At 45.0% G+C, this 17,540-nt stretch overlaps 1 protein-coding gene across 1 annotated transcript in view; it reads left to right on the top strand.

Annotated features, from left to right (window-relative positions):
• The window catches only part of LOC141100709 (uncharacterized), a 424,196-nt gene that overhangs the window by 271,956 nt on the left and 134,700 nt on the right, over positions 1-17,540 (top strand). Inside the window, exon 82 of the mRNA XM_073589356.1 lies at positions 16,809-16,928. Coding sequence (XP_073445457.1) covers positions 16,809-16,928 — 120 coding nt within the window. The remainder of the gene's footprint in view (positions 1-16,808; positions 16,929-17,540) is intronic.

The following is a 17,540-nucleotide window of genomic DNA, read 5'->3' as shown; positions in this document are numbered from 1 at the left end:
TCAGCCCTTATAGAATGAGCTGGAACCCAGGATCGTTCCTGAGGTCCATACCCCTTCCAATGTACCAGGTATTAAAGGGAATTCCGGACCATTCAGGAATCAATGACCCTTTGTACCTCATATTCCAAGCTTCCTTCAATAGAAAGCGGAGGAGGCGGGGGCGAAGAAGACAGAACAGGGGTAATAAATTCCTTCAACAGCAACTTGTGGAACACATTAGAAATACGGAAAGACCGAGGAAGCTTTTACTGCAAGGCAACTGGATTGATCACCTCTAGAATTTCATACGGACCAATGAATCTAGTACCCAACTTTAGCAAGGGTACCTTCAACTTAATATTCTTAGAGAACAGCCATACCTTATCTACCACTTTGAAGGCGACCCCTGACGAGCGCCTCCTATCGGCCTTCCGCTTCTGCCGATGCTGAGCCACCCCAATGTTCTTTTAAACCTTCCTCCAAACATCCCCCTGCTCTTGAATGGTGACATCCACCCCAGGACACCCAGAACTTATCCTTGAAAACTCACCAAAATTAGGATGAAACCAGTAATTACAGAAAAATGGCGATGTCCCAGTGTGCTGATTAACCCGACTGTTAAAGGCAAACTCAGCCAGCGGCAGAAATGATGAACAATTCTCCTGTTGATCGGTGACAAAACATCTTAAAATGTGCTCTAAAGACTGACTTGTCATCTCTGTCTGACCATTAGTCTCAGGATAGTAAGCAGAAGAAAAGGACAAATCCCTAGTTTTCTGCAGAAAGCCCTCAAAATTCTAGAGACGAATTGTACACCCCTATCAGATATAATATTTAGAGGAATCCCATCAGGGCCGGACTGGGACCAAAAAGCAGCCCTGGCACAAAAAAAATTCACCAGCCCACATACAATGAATGTCCTCACCGCACACACATTACACACACACTACAGATACCGCACACACATTACACAAACACACTACAGATACCGCACACACTACAGATACCGCACACACACTACAAATACCGCACACACATTACACACTCACACACTACAGACACAGCGCACACATTACACACATTAGATACAGCACACACATTACACACTCACGCACTACAGATACCGCACAAACATTACACACTCACGCACTACAGATACCGCACAAACATTACAGATACCGCACACACACTACAGATACCGCACACACTACAGATACCGCACACACACTACAGATACCGCACACACACTACAGATACCGCACACACACTACAGATACCGCACACACACTACAGATACCGCACACACACTACAGATACCGCACACACACTACAGATACCGCACACACACTACAGATACCGCACACACACTACAGATACCGCACACACACTACACACACACTACAGACACAGCGCACACATTAGATACAGCACACACATTACACACTCACGCACTACAGATACTGCACAAACATTACAGATACCGCACACACACTACACACTCACACACTACAGATATTGCACACACATTACACACACTACACCTACCGCACATACACTACAGATACTGCACACACATTACACTCACACTACAGATACCGCACACACATTACACAGTCACACACTACAGATACCGCACACACATTAGATACCACACACACTACAGATACCACACACACATTACACACTCACACACTACAGATACCGTGCACACATTACACACTCACACACTACAGATACTGCACACATACTACAGATACCGTACACACATTACACACTACAGATGCTGCACACACATTACACACTCACACACTACAGATACTGCATACACTACAGATACCGCGCACACATTACACACAAACACACACACACACTACACCTACCGCACACACACTAGATACTGCACACATATTACACAGTCACACACTACAGATACCGCACACACATTAGATACCGCACACACTACAGATACCACACACACATTACACACACACACTACAGATACCGTGCACACATTACACACTTACACACTACAGACACTGCATACACTACAGATACCGCGCACACATTACACACTCACACACTACAGATACTGCACACACACTACAGATACCGTACACACATTACACACACACACTACAGATACCGCACACACATTACACACACACACACACACTACAGATACCGCACACACATTACACACTCACACACTACAGATACAGCACACACATTACACACTCACACACTACAGATACTGCACACACATTACACACTCACACACTACAGATACTGCACACACATTACACACTCACACACACACTACAGATACCGCTCACACATTACACACACACACACTACACCTACCGCACACACACTACAGATACTGCACACACATTACACTCACACTACAGATACCGCACACACATTACAGTCACACACTACAGATACCGCACACATTAGATACCACACACACTACAGATACCACACACATATTACAGACACCGTACACACATTACACACTCACACACTACAGATACCGCACACACATTACATACTGCACACACTAGATACCGCACACACATTACACTCTCACACACTACAGATACTGCACACACACTACAGATACCGTACACACATTACACACACACACTACAGATACCGCACACACATTACACACACACTACAGATGCTGCACACACTACAGATACCGCACACACATTACACTCACACACTACAGATACTGCACATACATTACACTCACACACTACAGAAACTGCACACACATTACACACTCACCCACTACAGATACTGCACAAACACTACCGATACCGTACACATTACACACTCACACACTACAGATACCGTACACACATTACACACTCACACACTACAGATACCGCACACACATTACACACACACACTACAGATGCTGCACACACTACAGATACCGCACACACATTACACTCACACACTACAGATACTGCACACATATTACACTCACACACTACAGATACTGCACACACATTACACACACACACTACAGATACCGCACACACATTACACACTCACACACTACAGATACTGCACACACTACAGATACCACGCACACATTACACAGTCACACACTACAGATACCGCACACACATTAGATACCACACACACATTACAGATACCGTACACACATTACACACACACACACTACAGATACTGCACACACATTACACACACACACTACAGATACCGCACACACATTACACTCACACACTACAGATACTGCACACATATTACACTCACACACTACAGATACTGCACACACATTACACACACACACTACAGATACCGCACACACATTACACACTCACACACTACAGATACTGCACACACTACAGATACCACGCACACATTACACAGTCACACACTACAGATACCGCACACACATTAGATACCACACACACATTACAGATACCGTACACACATTACACACACACACACTACAGATACTGCACACACATTACACACACACACACTACACACACACTACAGATACCGCACACACAAGCATTACACACTTACATACTACAGATACTGCACACACATTACACACACACTACAGATACCACACACATGTATTACTTACACACACACTCTCTCTTCTGTGGTGCAGAGGAGGCTGATGTCCATATGCAGCTCCTCAGGTTCTAGTGCTCACAGCAGCTTTGTCCCGTCACCTCCCCCGATGCAGATCAGAGCAGAAGACCATGTCACTGTGCTGACTTGAGCGGCTTCCCTAGCTCTCCCTGGAAGCACAGCACTCACAGGCAGGTATTACCTTTAATCTTGCGTGCTCCTGGCTCTCTACACTGTTCTCTGACGCTGGTACTTTCCAGCGTCAGAGAGGCAGGAGTCCTGTGCGTGCTGCGGCGGTCTTTTCAAACTTCTGACAAGGTCCAGTGTGCGGCGCGAGCTCTCCTGCTTGCCTGCACTGCGGAGGGCAGCAGCGGCGCACACAGTCACGGACGTGGGGCACGCTCATGCACTGACGCCGGCAGATGCGGTCCTTGTCAGCACATGACAGCACATTACAGATACAGCACACACACTACAGATACCACACACATTACAGATACCGCACGCACACTACATATACTGCATGCACACTACAGAAACGGCACGCACACTACAGATCACGCACACTAGAGATACCGCACGCACACTACACACACATTACACACACACACACATTACAGATACCGCACACACATTACACACACACACACTACAGATACTGCACACACATTACACACACACTACAGATACCGCACACACATTACACACTTACATACTACAGATACTGCACACACATTACACACACACACTACAGATACCACACACATGTATTACTTACACACACACTCTCTCTTCTGTGGTGCAGAGGAGGCTGATGTCCATATGCAGCTCCTCAGGTTCTAGTGCTCACAGCAGCTTTGTCCCGTCACCTCCCCCGATGCAGATCAGAGCAGAAGACCATGTCACCGTGCTGACTTGAGCGGCTTCCCTAGCTCTCCCTGGAAGCACAGCACTCACAGGCAGGTATTACCTTTAATCTTGGGCGCTGCTGGCTCTCTCCACTGTTCTCCAATGCTGGTACTTTCCAGCGTCAGAGAGGCAGGAGTCCTGTGCGTGCTGCGGCGGTCTTTTCAAACTTCTGACAAGGTCCAGTGTGCGGCACGAGCTCTCCTGCTTGCCTGCACTGAGGAGGGCAGCAGCGGCGCACACAGTCACGGACGTGGGGCACGCTCATGCACTGACGCCGGCAGATGCGGTCCTCGTCAGCACATGCAATGAGAGGGACTGGGACCAAAAAGGAGCCCTGGCACAAAAAAAATTCACCAGCTCACATACAATGAATGTCCACACTGCACACACATTACATACTCACACACTACAGCTCCCGCACACACTACACACACTACAGATACTGCACACACAATAATAATAATAATAATCTTTATTTTTATATAGCGCTAACATATTCCGCAGCGCTTTACAACTTGCACACATTATCATCACTGTCCCTGATGGGGCTCACTATCTAAATTCCCTATCAGTATGTCTTTGGAATGTGGGAGGAAACCCACGCAAACACAGGGAGAAAATACAAACTCCTTGCAGATGTTGTCCTTGGTAGTGGTGCTAACCACTGAGCCACTGTGCTGCCCCATTACACCACACAGATACCGCACACACATTACAGATACCGCACACTACAGATACCGCACACACATTACCCGCACACACACTTCAGATACCGCACACACATTACACTCACTACAGATACCGCACACACATTACAGATACCGCACACACATTACACACTGACACTACAGATACTGCACACACTACAGATACCGCACACACACTTCAGATACCGCACACACATTACACACTCATACACTACATATACCGCACACACATTACAGATACCGCACACTACAGATACCGCACACACACTTCAGATACCGCACACACATTACACACTACAGATACCGCACACACATTACAGATACCGCACATACATTACACTCACACACTACAGATGCCGCACACACATTACACACTCACACTACAGATACCGCACAAACTACAGATACCGTACACACATTACACACTACAAATACCGCACACACATTACACACTCACACACTACAGATACCGCACACACACACACACACATTACACACTCACACACTACAGATACTGCACACACATTACACACACACACTACAGATACTGTACACACACTACAGATACCGCACACACATTCCACACTCACACACTAAAGATACCGCACACACATTGCACACTCAAACACTACAGATACCGCACACACATTACACACTCACACACTACAGATACCGCACACACTACAGATACCGCACACACATTACACACTCACACACTACAGATACTGCACACACATTACACACTCACACACTACAGATAACGCACACACATTACACACTCACACACTACAGATACCGCACACACATTACACACTCACACACTACAGATACCGCACACACATTACACACTCACACACTACAGATACCGCACACACATTACACACTCACACACTACAGTACCGCACACACTACAGTACCGCACACAGTACAGATACCGCACAAACATTACACACTCACACTACAGATACTGCACACACATTACACACACACACTACAGATACCGCACACACACTACAGATACCGCACACACATTACACACTCACACACTACAGATACCGCACACACATTACACACTCACACACTACAGATACAGCACACACACACTACAGATACCGCGCACACATTACACACTCACGCACTACAGATACCGTACAAACATTACAGATATCGCACACACACTACACACTACAGATACCACACACTACAGATCCACACACACATGGCAACATAGGACCCAACAAACTTAAATACTCTATAATAAATAATTGAGACATTCAGACATATGTGGAGAAAAGTGGCCATGTAAACTTTATTAAGGGTTACTGAAATCCATGGGAAAAACCAAAATCCACCAAATAATTAATTCTTTAATAAATAATTCCATAAATAATTCCTTTATTAATCCGATAACCAAAATTCGCTCATTGAAAAGAGCAATCGTACCCAAACGGGCAGACATCACGAATGGCTGACCACCCCCAAAACAACCAGCCACTGCTCCACAACCGTCTGGAGGCCCAAATTAAAGATATCGAGGCCTATGTCTCCCAGAAGAACACCATCCGGACGATATAGGCCCGGCAAAAAGCCTTCCAAATCCAAATGGCGAAAAGAGAAAAAACCTAGACTAGACATGAATCTTTCCATCCTCCCAGTGGATGGCCATGGAACAAGGAGGTGGAATAAGATTCTGCAGGTGAACAACTGGCTACGTCGATGGTGCCGTCAGCAACGATTTGGATTTCTGGATCACGGAGTGAACTACTTATACGATGGACTACTTGCTATAGATGGGGTGCACCTTACGAAGACTGGAAAGCATGTATTTGGAAGTCGCCTTGCTACACTTGTAAGGAGAGCTTTAAACTAGAACAACATGGGAAGGGAAGCAAAAGACCAGAAAAAGCCATACACCTGACAAATGCTATTGAGAACTCTGCTATTAGAAGTGGAAAGGAAGAACAAAGACGAAAGAATCTAATTAATAAAAATATTGGAGAAAGAGAAACCAATCACAAACTAAAATGTTTCTATACTAATGCACAAAGCATGGGCAACAAACAAGGAGAATTGGAACTACTAACACAGGAAAAGAAATATGATGTAATTGGAATCACTGAAACTTGGTGGGACAATACACATGATTGGAATACAAGACTAGAAGGATACAACTTATTTGCAATAAACAGACTTGATAAACGAGGAGGGGGTGTCGCATTGTATGTTCGAAACGCGTATATCTGCACAGAGATTGAAGCTTCAGAGACTGGGAGTTCTGTGGAAACTGTTTGGGTAAGAATACAAGGACAGAACAATGGAAAGGACACCATTGTAGGCATTTACTACAGGCCGCCTGTGCAAGCCGAAGATATAGATGAACTCTTTATGCATCAGATGGCCAAGTTCTCCAAAAAATATGACATAGTTGTCATGGGAGATTTCAACTATCCAGACATTTGTTGGGAATCTCTCTCAGGCAAAACTAACAGGTCAAGGAAATTCTTATCCTCTCTTGCTGACAACTTTATCTTCCAAAAGGTAAGGGAGAAAACAAGGGGAACTGCTACCTTGGATCTAATCCTTATAAACAGGGAGGAAATGGTTGAGGAGGTAAAAGTGGCTGGGACCCTAGGAGGTAGCGACCATGCTATTTTAGAATTTTGGATAACTAGAGGTGGAAGACCTGTGAAGACTCAGACGTCAAGGTTAGATTTCAGAAAAGCAGATTTTAAGGGACTCAGAAAGAGAATTGGAGGGATCCAATGGCTGGATATCCTTAAAGACAAAAATGTCCAGGAAGGATGGGAAATCTTGAAAAATGAAATTCTCAAAGCACAGTTGTTAACAATTCCGAAAAGAGGGAAGAATAGGAAGCATTTAAGGAAACCAGGAAGGATGAACACAGAACTTAAGCACATGCTAAAAAGGAAGAAAAAAATGTTTATAAAATGGAAAGAGGGAGGCATATCTAAAGAAGAATATAATGCTGTCTGCAGAACCTGCAGGGCACAAATCAGATTAGCTAAAGCTGAAAATGAACTGAGGCTTGCAAGAGATGTCAAAAGCAATAATAAAGGATTTTGAGGATATGTCAAAAGTAAAAGAAAAGTCAAAGATGCTATAGGATTTTTACAGGATGAAAATGATGAAATGGTAAGACAGGATGTTGAGAAGGCTGAACTTTTAAATTCCTATTTTGCATCTGTTTTCTCTCAGAAAGGAAATGCAACATCAACTGTTATTCACTGTCCTATTAAGGGAATAGAAGAATCCATGATATCTATAAACAGAAAGATAGTGAGGAAACACTTAGGTAACCTAAATGAATTCAAGTCTCCAGGTCCAGATGAATTACACCCCAGAGTACTGAAGGAGATAGCAGAAGAAATTTTTGAACCCCTCTCCATAATCTTTGAAAATTCTTGGAGAACAGGAGAAGTGCCAGAAGACTGGAGAAGAGCAAATGTTGTTCCTATCTTCAAAAAGGGGAAGAAGGTGGACCCAGGCAACTATAGGCCGGTGAGTCTGACTTCTATACCAGGAAAGATCTTTGAACAAATTATTAAACAACATGTATGTCAATACCTGGATAAGAATGAAGTGATTAAACAGAGTCAGCATGGGTTTCTAACTAATAAGTCATGTCAGACTAACTTAATTTCCTTCTATGACGGTATCACTGATTGGGTGGATCAAGGAAATGCTGTAGATATAGTATATCTTGACTTCAGCAAAGCATTTGACAAAGTCTCTCATACAATCCTTATTGAAAAAATGACTAAGTATGGAATGGACAAGGCAACTGTTAGGTGGATTCATAACTGGCTTAGTGATCGGACCCAAAGAGTGGTCGTAAATGGCTGCACATCCAGTTGGAAGAATGTCTCAAGTGGGGTACCACAGGGCTCTGTCCTGGGCCCTGTATTGTTCAACATCTTTATCAACGATTTAGATGAAGGAATTGAGGCTAAACTGATTAAATTTGCTGATGACACAAAGCTAGGAGGGATAGCTAATACTAGAGAAGAGAGAGAGAGGATTCAAAAAGATTTAAATAAACTGGAGAAGTGGGCAGCAACTAACAGAATGGTTTTTAACAGGGAGAAATGCAAAGTACTACATCTGGGCAATAAAAATGAAAAAAGCATATATAGAATGGGAGGAATAGGGCTAAGTGACAGCACATGTGAAAAAGACTTGGGTATACTAATAGATTACAGACTGAATATGAGTCAACAGTGTGATGCAGCAGCAAAAAAGGCAAATGCAATTCTAGGATGTATTAACAGAAGCATACAGTCTAGATCACGTGAAGTCATTATTTCCCTCTACTCCTCTTTGGTCAGACCTCATCTGGAATATTGTGTCCAGTTTTGGGCACCACATTTTAAAAAAGACATCAACAAACTGGAGCAAGTTCAGAAAAGAGCGACCAGAATGGTGACCGGTCTGCAAACCCTGTCTTATGAGGAAAGGTTGCAGGATTTGGGAATGTTTAGTTTGCAAAAGAGAAGACTGAGAGGAGACTTAATAGCTGTCTACAAATATCTAAAGGGCTGTCACATTGTAGAAGGATCAACTTTATTCTCATTTGCACAAGGAAAGACTAGAAGCAATGGGATGAAACTGAATGGGAAGAGACACAGATTAGATATTAGAAAAAACTTTTTGACAGTTAGAGTGATCAATGAGTGGAACAGGCTGCCACGAGAAGTGGTGAGTTCTCCTTCAATGGAAGTCTTCAAACAGAGGCTGGACAGACATCTGACTGGGATGATTTAGCGAATCCTGCTTTGAGCAGGGGGTTGGACCAGATGGCCCAGGAGGTCCCTTCCAACTCTACGATTCTATGATTCTATGATTCCTGTTAATCCTCTTCCCGATACCATTCACAAAACCTAACGGGCCACCATTCCAGATCAAACGGGGAACGACTTTGGAAAAAAACAGAAAAGTCCCGGGAAACATAGAACGGAGTAAATTCATATCCCTCTGCATTAACCAAAACATATCCCAAGTCCGGATCTTACCCAAGTCGTTCCCCGAGAGTTGAACAATCAACAGATCGGGAAGAGGACAGGAGGATGAGAGCTCTCTAATAAGCTGGCACAGATCCCCCCAGCGCAAGCCACGAACGCCATGCCAAAAAATACGGACGGTAGCCGGATCGAAAGACAAATTGTTTGTATAAGGCCGAAAACTTGCTCTACGATGAGCCCAATGAACGTAAGAATGTCCTACTATCCATATAGTCCTTGGACCTATAACAAAAGAACAAAAATTAAACCGTGAAAGCCAGGTCAGGACGAATATACAATTCTGCTCTATTAGATTCCCACCTTCCCAGACGTTTAATCCTGTCTTCTGACAGCCCAAGACGGGCCGCTTCAGTTGCGGCCCCGATCCTAAAAGAATGTGGGGTAATTCTTAGGTGTCCCAGACCCAAAAATAGCAAACATTTCTTAAGTAAAACACCAAATTGGAATTTCGTGACCGGCTCCAAAGAGCCGTGCAAAAATAATGGGCCATTGACTTTAGGGCGGAAAGAAAACCAACGTACCAAGTTTGCCTTAGGGCAAAGCGGAGAATCTGGAACGGCCCCAAGCCGAATCAACACGCCTTTACCCAGTTGATCTGTTTTGGAACGACGGAGCCTAATAATGACCGACGAAAAATAAACGGTAATGTCAGAGACCTGTAAACCTGACGGCGAAACCTTGTTCAAGGCGACCAGCTCGCAAACCCGAAACGCGCCAAAAAATGCAAAAACGAAGCAAGTCCGGAATACGCAAGTTTCGAATGAATCGAAACAGACCTTGGGCAAAGTGTCCCATAACCGCATCAGCAGGTCCACTGATATAGGCCGTCTACAGTCCGGACGAAAATTCGCTTTCCTTAAACCCTTTAGAAATTGGCGCACCGGAAAAAGCCCATGTAAAGACGTCCGACCGTAAAGTTGCATGAAAAAGGAGATCCCAGCCAAAATCCGATGGAGACCGGAAGAACTGACACCAGACTTTACCTTTTCTTGCAAGAAGGCTAGGGTTAAACTAGCGTCGTAGGACAAACAATGATAATTATGTACTGAACAGAACATCTTCCAATCAGACCAAGATGCTGAATAAGAACACCAAGTCGAAGGAGCCAGAGAATTACGTATCAGTGACTGGATGATATCCCCATCACACCCCACAAGGATTGCGGGCAAGGGACACTTTCTCGCTCCATCCTTGGATGTTGACACAGAAAGTCTTCCAAACGCTGTCGTGAGACAAAACCACCAAAAAATTGACCTTGCTCCTGATGCAAAGAAGCCTTTATCCAAATGTTATGCAAAAGACAGGTCAAAACCAACTCCCTCAAAACCCTAGCCAAAGTGTTAATTGCAAAGACCGAACCCACCAACTCCAGCCTCACCCGGACACGTTTATTAGCTAAACATTCACCCCACCGCGTCAACAATACCAATACTGCGAACACTTCCAGAAGAGCAGAGCCAGAAACAATCCCAGAAGACACCCATTCCGACGGCCACGACCATGAATCCCACGTGGAACAAAAACAGATCACAAAACCAGAGGAAGGAAAAGAACGAATAAAAACCGACAATGCGTCGGAGTCCACAAAATCCTCCTGCATTACACTAATCCCATTAAAGGACACCAGGAACTTCCTCCAAACACCAAGATCCGAACGAAGCTCCGCTGTTAACCGAATATGATCGCCTGCACCATGAACTCCCTTAATACTGTCATACAGCCGACGGGAAAATGCTCTAGCCATTGGCAAGATCCTCAGGGCAAAATTCAAAGATCCCAAAAGAGATTGGAATTCTCTCAAAGTAGCTTTTTTCCTAAGCAGCAAGGAATCAATCAGGGAAACCAGTTTTTGAACTTTGTCCTGAGGAAGCCTCAATTCCATCGCGGAAGTATCTAAAATCACACCTAAGAATTCCAGACACGTACAAGGACCAACTGTTTTCTCAGGCGCCAGAGGAACACCAAAAAACTCCATTAAACGCTGAAAAGTATCCAGCAGTTTAAAGCAATCTCCCGAAATCTCCGTACCGAAAAACAAAAAATCATCCAAATAATGTAAAATAAACCCGCAATTCGCTTCCTCAAAAGTCGCCCATTCCAAAAACGTCGAAAAAGATTCAAAGTAAAAACAAGAGAGCAAGAATCCCATCGGAAGGCATTTATCAAAATAAAACAAATTGTCGAACGAAAAACCCAGCGAATTAAAACCCTCTGGACTGACCGGGAGAAGACGAAAAGCCGACTTGATGTCCGCCTTAGCCAAAAGAGTGAAACGGCCAAACCGACGCAGAGCGTCCACTGCTACATCAAACGGCGTGTATGAAACCGGAAACTCCGACGGATCGACTTGATCATTCAATGACGATCCTTTTGGATAAGAAAGATGATGAATCACTCTTACCGCATGCGAATCCCTCTTGGGTACGGCACCCAAAGGGGATACCCAAAAACCCGAAAACGGAGGCTCTAAAAACGGCCCCGCGATCCGATCCAAAGACAACTCCTTTTCAATATGAGCCCGAACCTCAGAGGAAAACGAACGCACTGAAGACAAATTACCTGAGACCGTACAACCAATACCAGAAAAACCAGGTACAAAAAAAAACAAACAAAAAACCATTACTGATTAACTCGGCCTTCTTGCGGTCGGGATAACGGTCCAACCACGGGACCATATTTAGTACCTTCACAGGCGTCCGAGCTCTTGAAAATTGAGTCCCTCCCACCACCTTGTGGCTGCTGAGACAGCTGATTTGCCTTCTTAAAACATTTTGCGGCGGGGTGACTGCCGCCGCAAAAGGAACACTCGTGGCGAAACCGACAGTTTGCCTGCCACTTACACATAGAGTCATTAAAAGCAAAGCAGAAACCCTTTTTCAAAGACAAGCTGCTTTGCTGTTTAGGTCCTGCGGACCTCTGAGGCAGCATAAGGTTGAGCCAAAGGCCCACATCCTTAGTACCCCACGCCAGCGAGGGGTGCACGGCCATTTTCTGACGAAACGCTTCGTCATAATGAAGCCATGCGACCCCTCCAAAGCTTTTGTAAGCCTCCAAGATAGAGTCTGAGTGCTGAAACAGCCCACTGCATAGCGAGGGATGTTTTTCCCCTAAAACAGCGGCAAAAATATTGAAGGGCTGAAGCCACATATGAAAAGATTTAAAAGTTTTCTTCTTCTCATCGCCGTCTGCTTCTTTCCTCTCAAGCCGAGAGCTATAATCCTTCCCACCAGGCAGCAATGAGAAAATGTCAACATACTCCTTATTCCATATTTTATCTTTGACTGTCTGACTGAGATGGAAGCCCAAAGGGGAGACATTGCAGGTCATAGCCTCGCGGTAAAGGGATTCATCCACCCCCACAGCTCCGACAGCTGAGGGTAACATCTGAGAATCAACCCCCATTGAACTCCTAACTTCCGCCACAACCCTACTAACTAAGTCCTGAACAAAAGCAGGAGAAGCCCTATCTGCATTAAGAGAAGAAAAAGCGTCAATCTCACCACCAGCAGCAGGTCGTTCCATGTTCGGTTCCTGTGAATTCGAAGAGGTCCGGCACCTAGGTGGAGGCTGAACCTCAGCCTGAAGATCATGAGGCATCCACACCGCAGCCAGATCCGGGGCTTCTGATCCTCTGGCAGCCCCAGTCTGCCCTTGGCTAGAATGAGCTCGGGCGTAGCGACAATCAACTCCAACATCTCCTCTTCCCGCGGGTACTTGCAGAACTTGGGCTTGTGCTTCAGCCTGTGGCAGAACACAATCATCTCTTCTCCTCTCAATAAACCTCTCCTGAGGTTGCAAATCCCTGGCCGAACACAAGATGGCGCCAGAGTCCCGTGATAGAGAACGAGATCCTCTCCTCCTGTCATTTCTGCTTCTAGATGGGGCCCTGGCCCGCTGAGCCTCCACAGGGGACCTCCTCACTGCAGCACGGTGTCTGCAAGGGGTAGGGGGCGGTGGGGAATAAGCTTCTCTTGGCCTCCGCCTCCTGGAACCACTCCTGCTTTCACCACTCTCCATGGCTTCAGCTGCAGGAACAATCACATCGGGGGCATTTTCCACAGAAACCCCCGCAGGTGCTGAGGTATGTGATAACACAGGCTGAGATAAGCAGTCACGTAACCATGACTCCCCTCCTTCTTCCCTCACACGAGATAACAGCTGTGCTAGCAGAGCGTCCATCTTCTTAACTTCAAAGTTGAAAAGTGATGAAATCACCTCAGGTTCCAGTATATATAGTCCTTTACTCCCGCCGAAAAGGCAGACCAATCAAAGCCCGTTACCGGGTCAATTCACACAACTCGATTTCTTATTGGTTAATAACCAGCCAATTAATAAAACAATTCCTCAGAACCTGAAAGAAGAAACTTAGAGACAGCATTAACCCATAAACTACCCAACCCAAATAAAAACAGGTCCATGTTGCCATGTAACCATCGGACAAGGGTCCACTGCTCTGACATTACACACACACTACAGATATCACACGCACACTACAGATACCGCACACACATTACACACACACTACAGATACCGCACACACATTACACACACACTACAGATACCGCACACACTACAGATACCGCACACACACATTACACACACACTACAGATACCGCACACACACACTACAGATACCGCACGCAAACATTACAGATACCGCACTACAGATACCGCACACACTACAGATACCGCACACACACATTACAGATACCGCACACACACATTACAGATACCGCACACCAGAGGCGTAGCTAGAGCTTTTGCCGCCTGGGGCTGTTCCCGGCCTGTTAGGTAACGGGACCAACTGTGATGATATTGATGAATGTGTGACTAATAACTGCTCACTTAATGCAACCTGCACTAACACAATAGGGAATTACACATGTACCTGTAAGGATGGATTATCAGATAAGGAAATGATTTCTTCACTTTATATTTTCTCCTTGGTATAAAGTTATCGCCGTGTTATTTTGAATATTAGTGAGAGGCTTCAGTAAATTATTCTGTAAACTGCTGCGAGGCAGTGACCCCTGCTACAGCTAGCGGTGGTGTATGTGCTCCTCAGGATACGCATGGAGGCATCCACTGCTGGTCTGCACATGCCACTGAAGCACAGCACCCTTAATCCTATATGTGCACAGGTCTGACAACTCTTGCCCTACTTTTTCATGACACGGAGTGTTTAATGATCTAGTGATCTTCAACCAAGATTATTGGTCCACCTGACCTAATAACCTTACTTTATTTTATAACTGATTAAATTATCTGATCAATTAAGTTGAGTGCCGAGTCTCTCAATATATGGTAATGGTGTGGGAACCTTCTCTGGCACCTACTAAAGCTGTGCACATGCTTATCTATTCATGGGCAGACAAGTATCTGCTACTGAAACAGACTGTTAGTGCCTATGATGTTCTATGGCAACTGGATGGAGTAAGGTCCAGCATGTTTAAATACTGCAACTTAATGTCATCTGTTGGTGTCTGTTGTGTTCTGTGGACATTAATGAACTGTTCAGCGTGCGGTCACCCATGGTAGCTGGACAAAGAAGTCCGGCGTGTTTAGGGCCTGCGAGATAAGCCGTGTACTAGGAAGAGCAATGGACTATGTGTGTAATGTGTAACATGGCGGTTTATGCTGAGTAAAATAAACCCGAATGGACTGTTTTGCGGAGGAAACGTGCCCATGTGCCTTCATCCCGTTGCTAAGCGAGTGTCCCCCAACATATTCAGTAAGCGCTGCACTACACTGCCCATAACGAGAAATCATGTCAGATGCTTTGTAATTAGAGATAAGCAAATTGATTTGAGGCTTATTGAATTCACTGCTAATCTGAATTTTTTTTCTTTACAAATGTGCTTTAAATGAACCCAGGAATTATTAGCCAACCGAGTGACAATTTTCTGAATTATAGGGAGCAGGAGGAAACAAAAATTCAGATACTCATCTCTTTCTCCGTACCATTCTGTGGCTGTTGGTTATCAGATCGTTTCTCCTATTTTCTCTGTTCCTTCTTCCATCTTTTATTTTTCTTCTGTCCATATCCATCATTCACTACCCACTTGCCATATTATAGGGTGTGATACACATCAATGACGTGCGTCGTCCTCCACGTGACCGCATTCCTCACAAGTCACATCAGTGATGTGTTTTGCACTCTTCATCATAAAGTGGGGCCTAATGGAAGACCTGGCCAAAAAGAAAATAGAAGGAAGAAGATAGACGACAGGAGGGACAATTGGAGGACTGATGGAAGTGAACCAGATACATAGGAAGCTGAAGAAAGGAAATGATAATGTTTTAAATCCAATTTAAGGCTGATAAATTTTACATTGAATTTATGCAAAATGAACTTTCTGCCTGAATTGAGAGACTCTGCCCCAATCGGATTTTGGGAGATTCTCTCATTGCTATCTGTAATATTTCAGTTTTGGACTTGATGAGTTAATGTTTTCATGCTTCTATTTTTCAGTCGCTGATTAGACAATGTGTGTAGATTAATACTTGTTCATTATTACATCTACTTCTAAAATATTTTCATATTAATCAGGTAACGGGACCCACTGTGATGATATTGATGAATGTGAGACCGATGATAGCTGCTCACCTAATGCAACCTGTGATAACACTGAAGGAAGTTACATTTGTAATTGTAAAGATGGATTCTCGGGTAAGTTCTGATTTATCATTGATTTCTGTTTTTCTGGCCCCCCCCATACCACACCCAGTTTTAACCCCTTTTTGACATCAGACATAGTATCCCGTCCATGGGACCCGGGCCCCTATGCCCATGGACGGGATAGTACGTCTAGCGCGATCAGCGGCGCCCACGTGGTGTGAGCGCCGCTGATCGCGGCCGGGTGTCAGCTAATTATCACAGCTGACACCCGGCACAATGTGTCAGGGGCGGTCACGAACCGCCCCCGACACGTTAACTGCTTGCACACCGCGATCAAACATGATCGCGGTGTACCGGGGGTTAAAGGGAAGCATCGGCAGGGAGGGGGCTTCCTCCGTGCTTCCCTGAGCCCCCCACGGCAGTGCAATGTGCAGCGCTGCTGCGGGGGGTCCTTCCCTGCAGGCCCCCGAATCCAAGATGGCGACGTGGGCCTACAGGGAGTCGGCTTCCTCAGTGCCTGCAAAGCGCAGGCACGAGGAAACCTGCTGTACTGCCTGTGACAGATCGCTGATGTGACAGATCAGCGATCTGTCACAGGACAGTGATGTCCCACCTGGGACTATGTAATAAAGTTTAAAAAAAAAAAACTGTTAAAATAATTTT

Source organism: Dendrobates tinctorius, unplaced genomic scaffold (genome assembly GCF_039654945.1).
Source record: "Dendrobates tinctorius isolate UK_male_01 unplaced genomic scaffold, ASM3965494v1 ptg000107l, whole genome shotgun sequence".
Classification (NCBI taxonomy): domain Eukaryota; kingdom Metazoa; phylum Chordata; class Amphibia; order Anura; family Dendrobatidae; genus Dendrobates; species Dendrobates tinctorius.
This window is presented reverse-complemented; position numbering and strand designations above follow the sequence as displayed.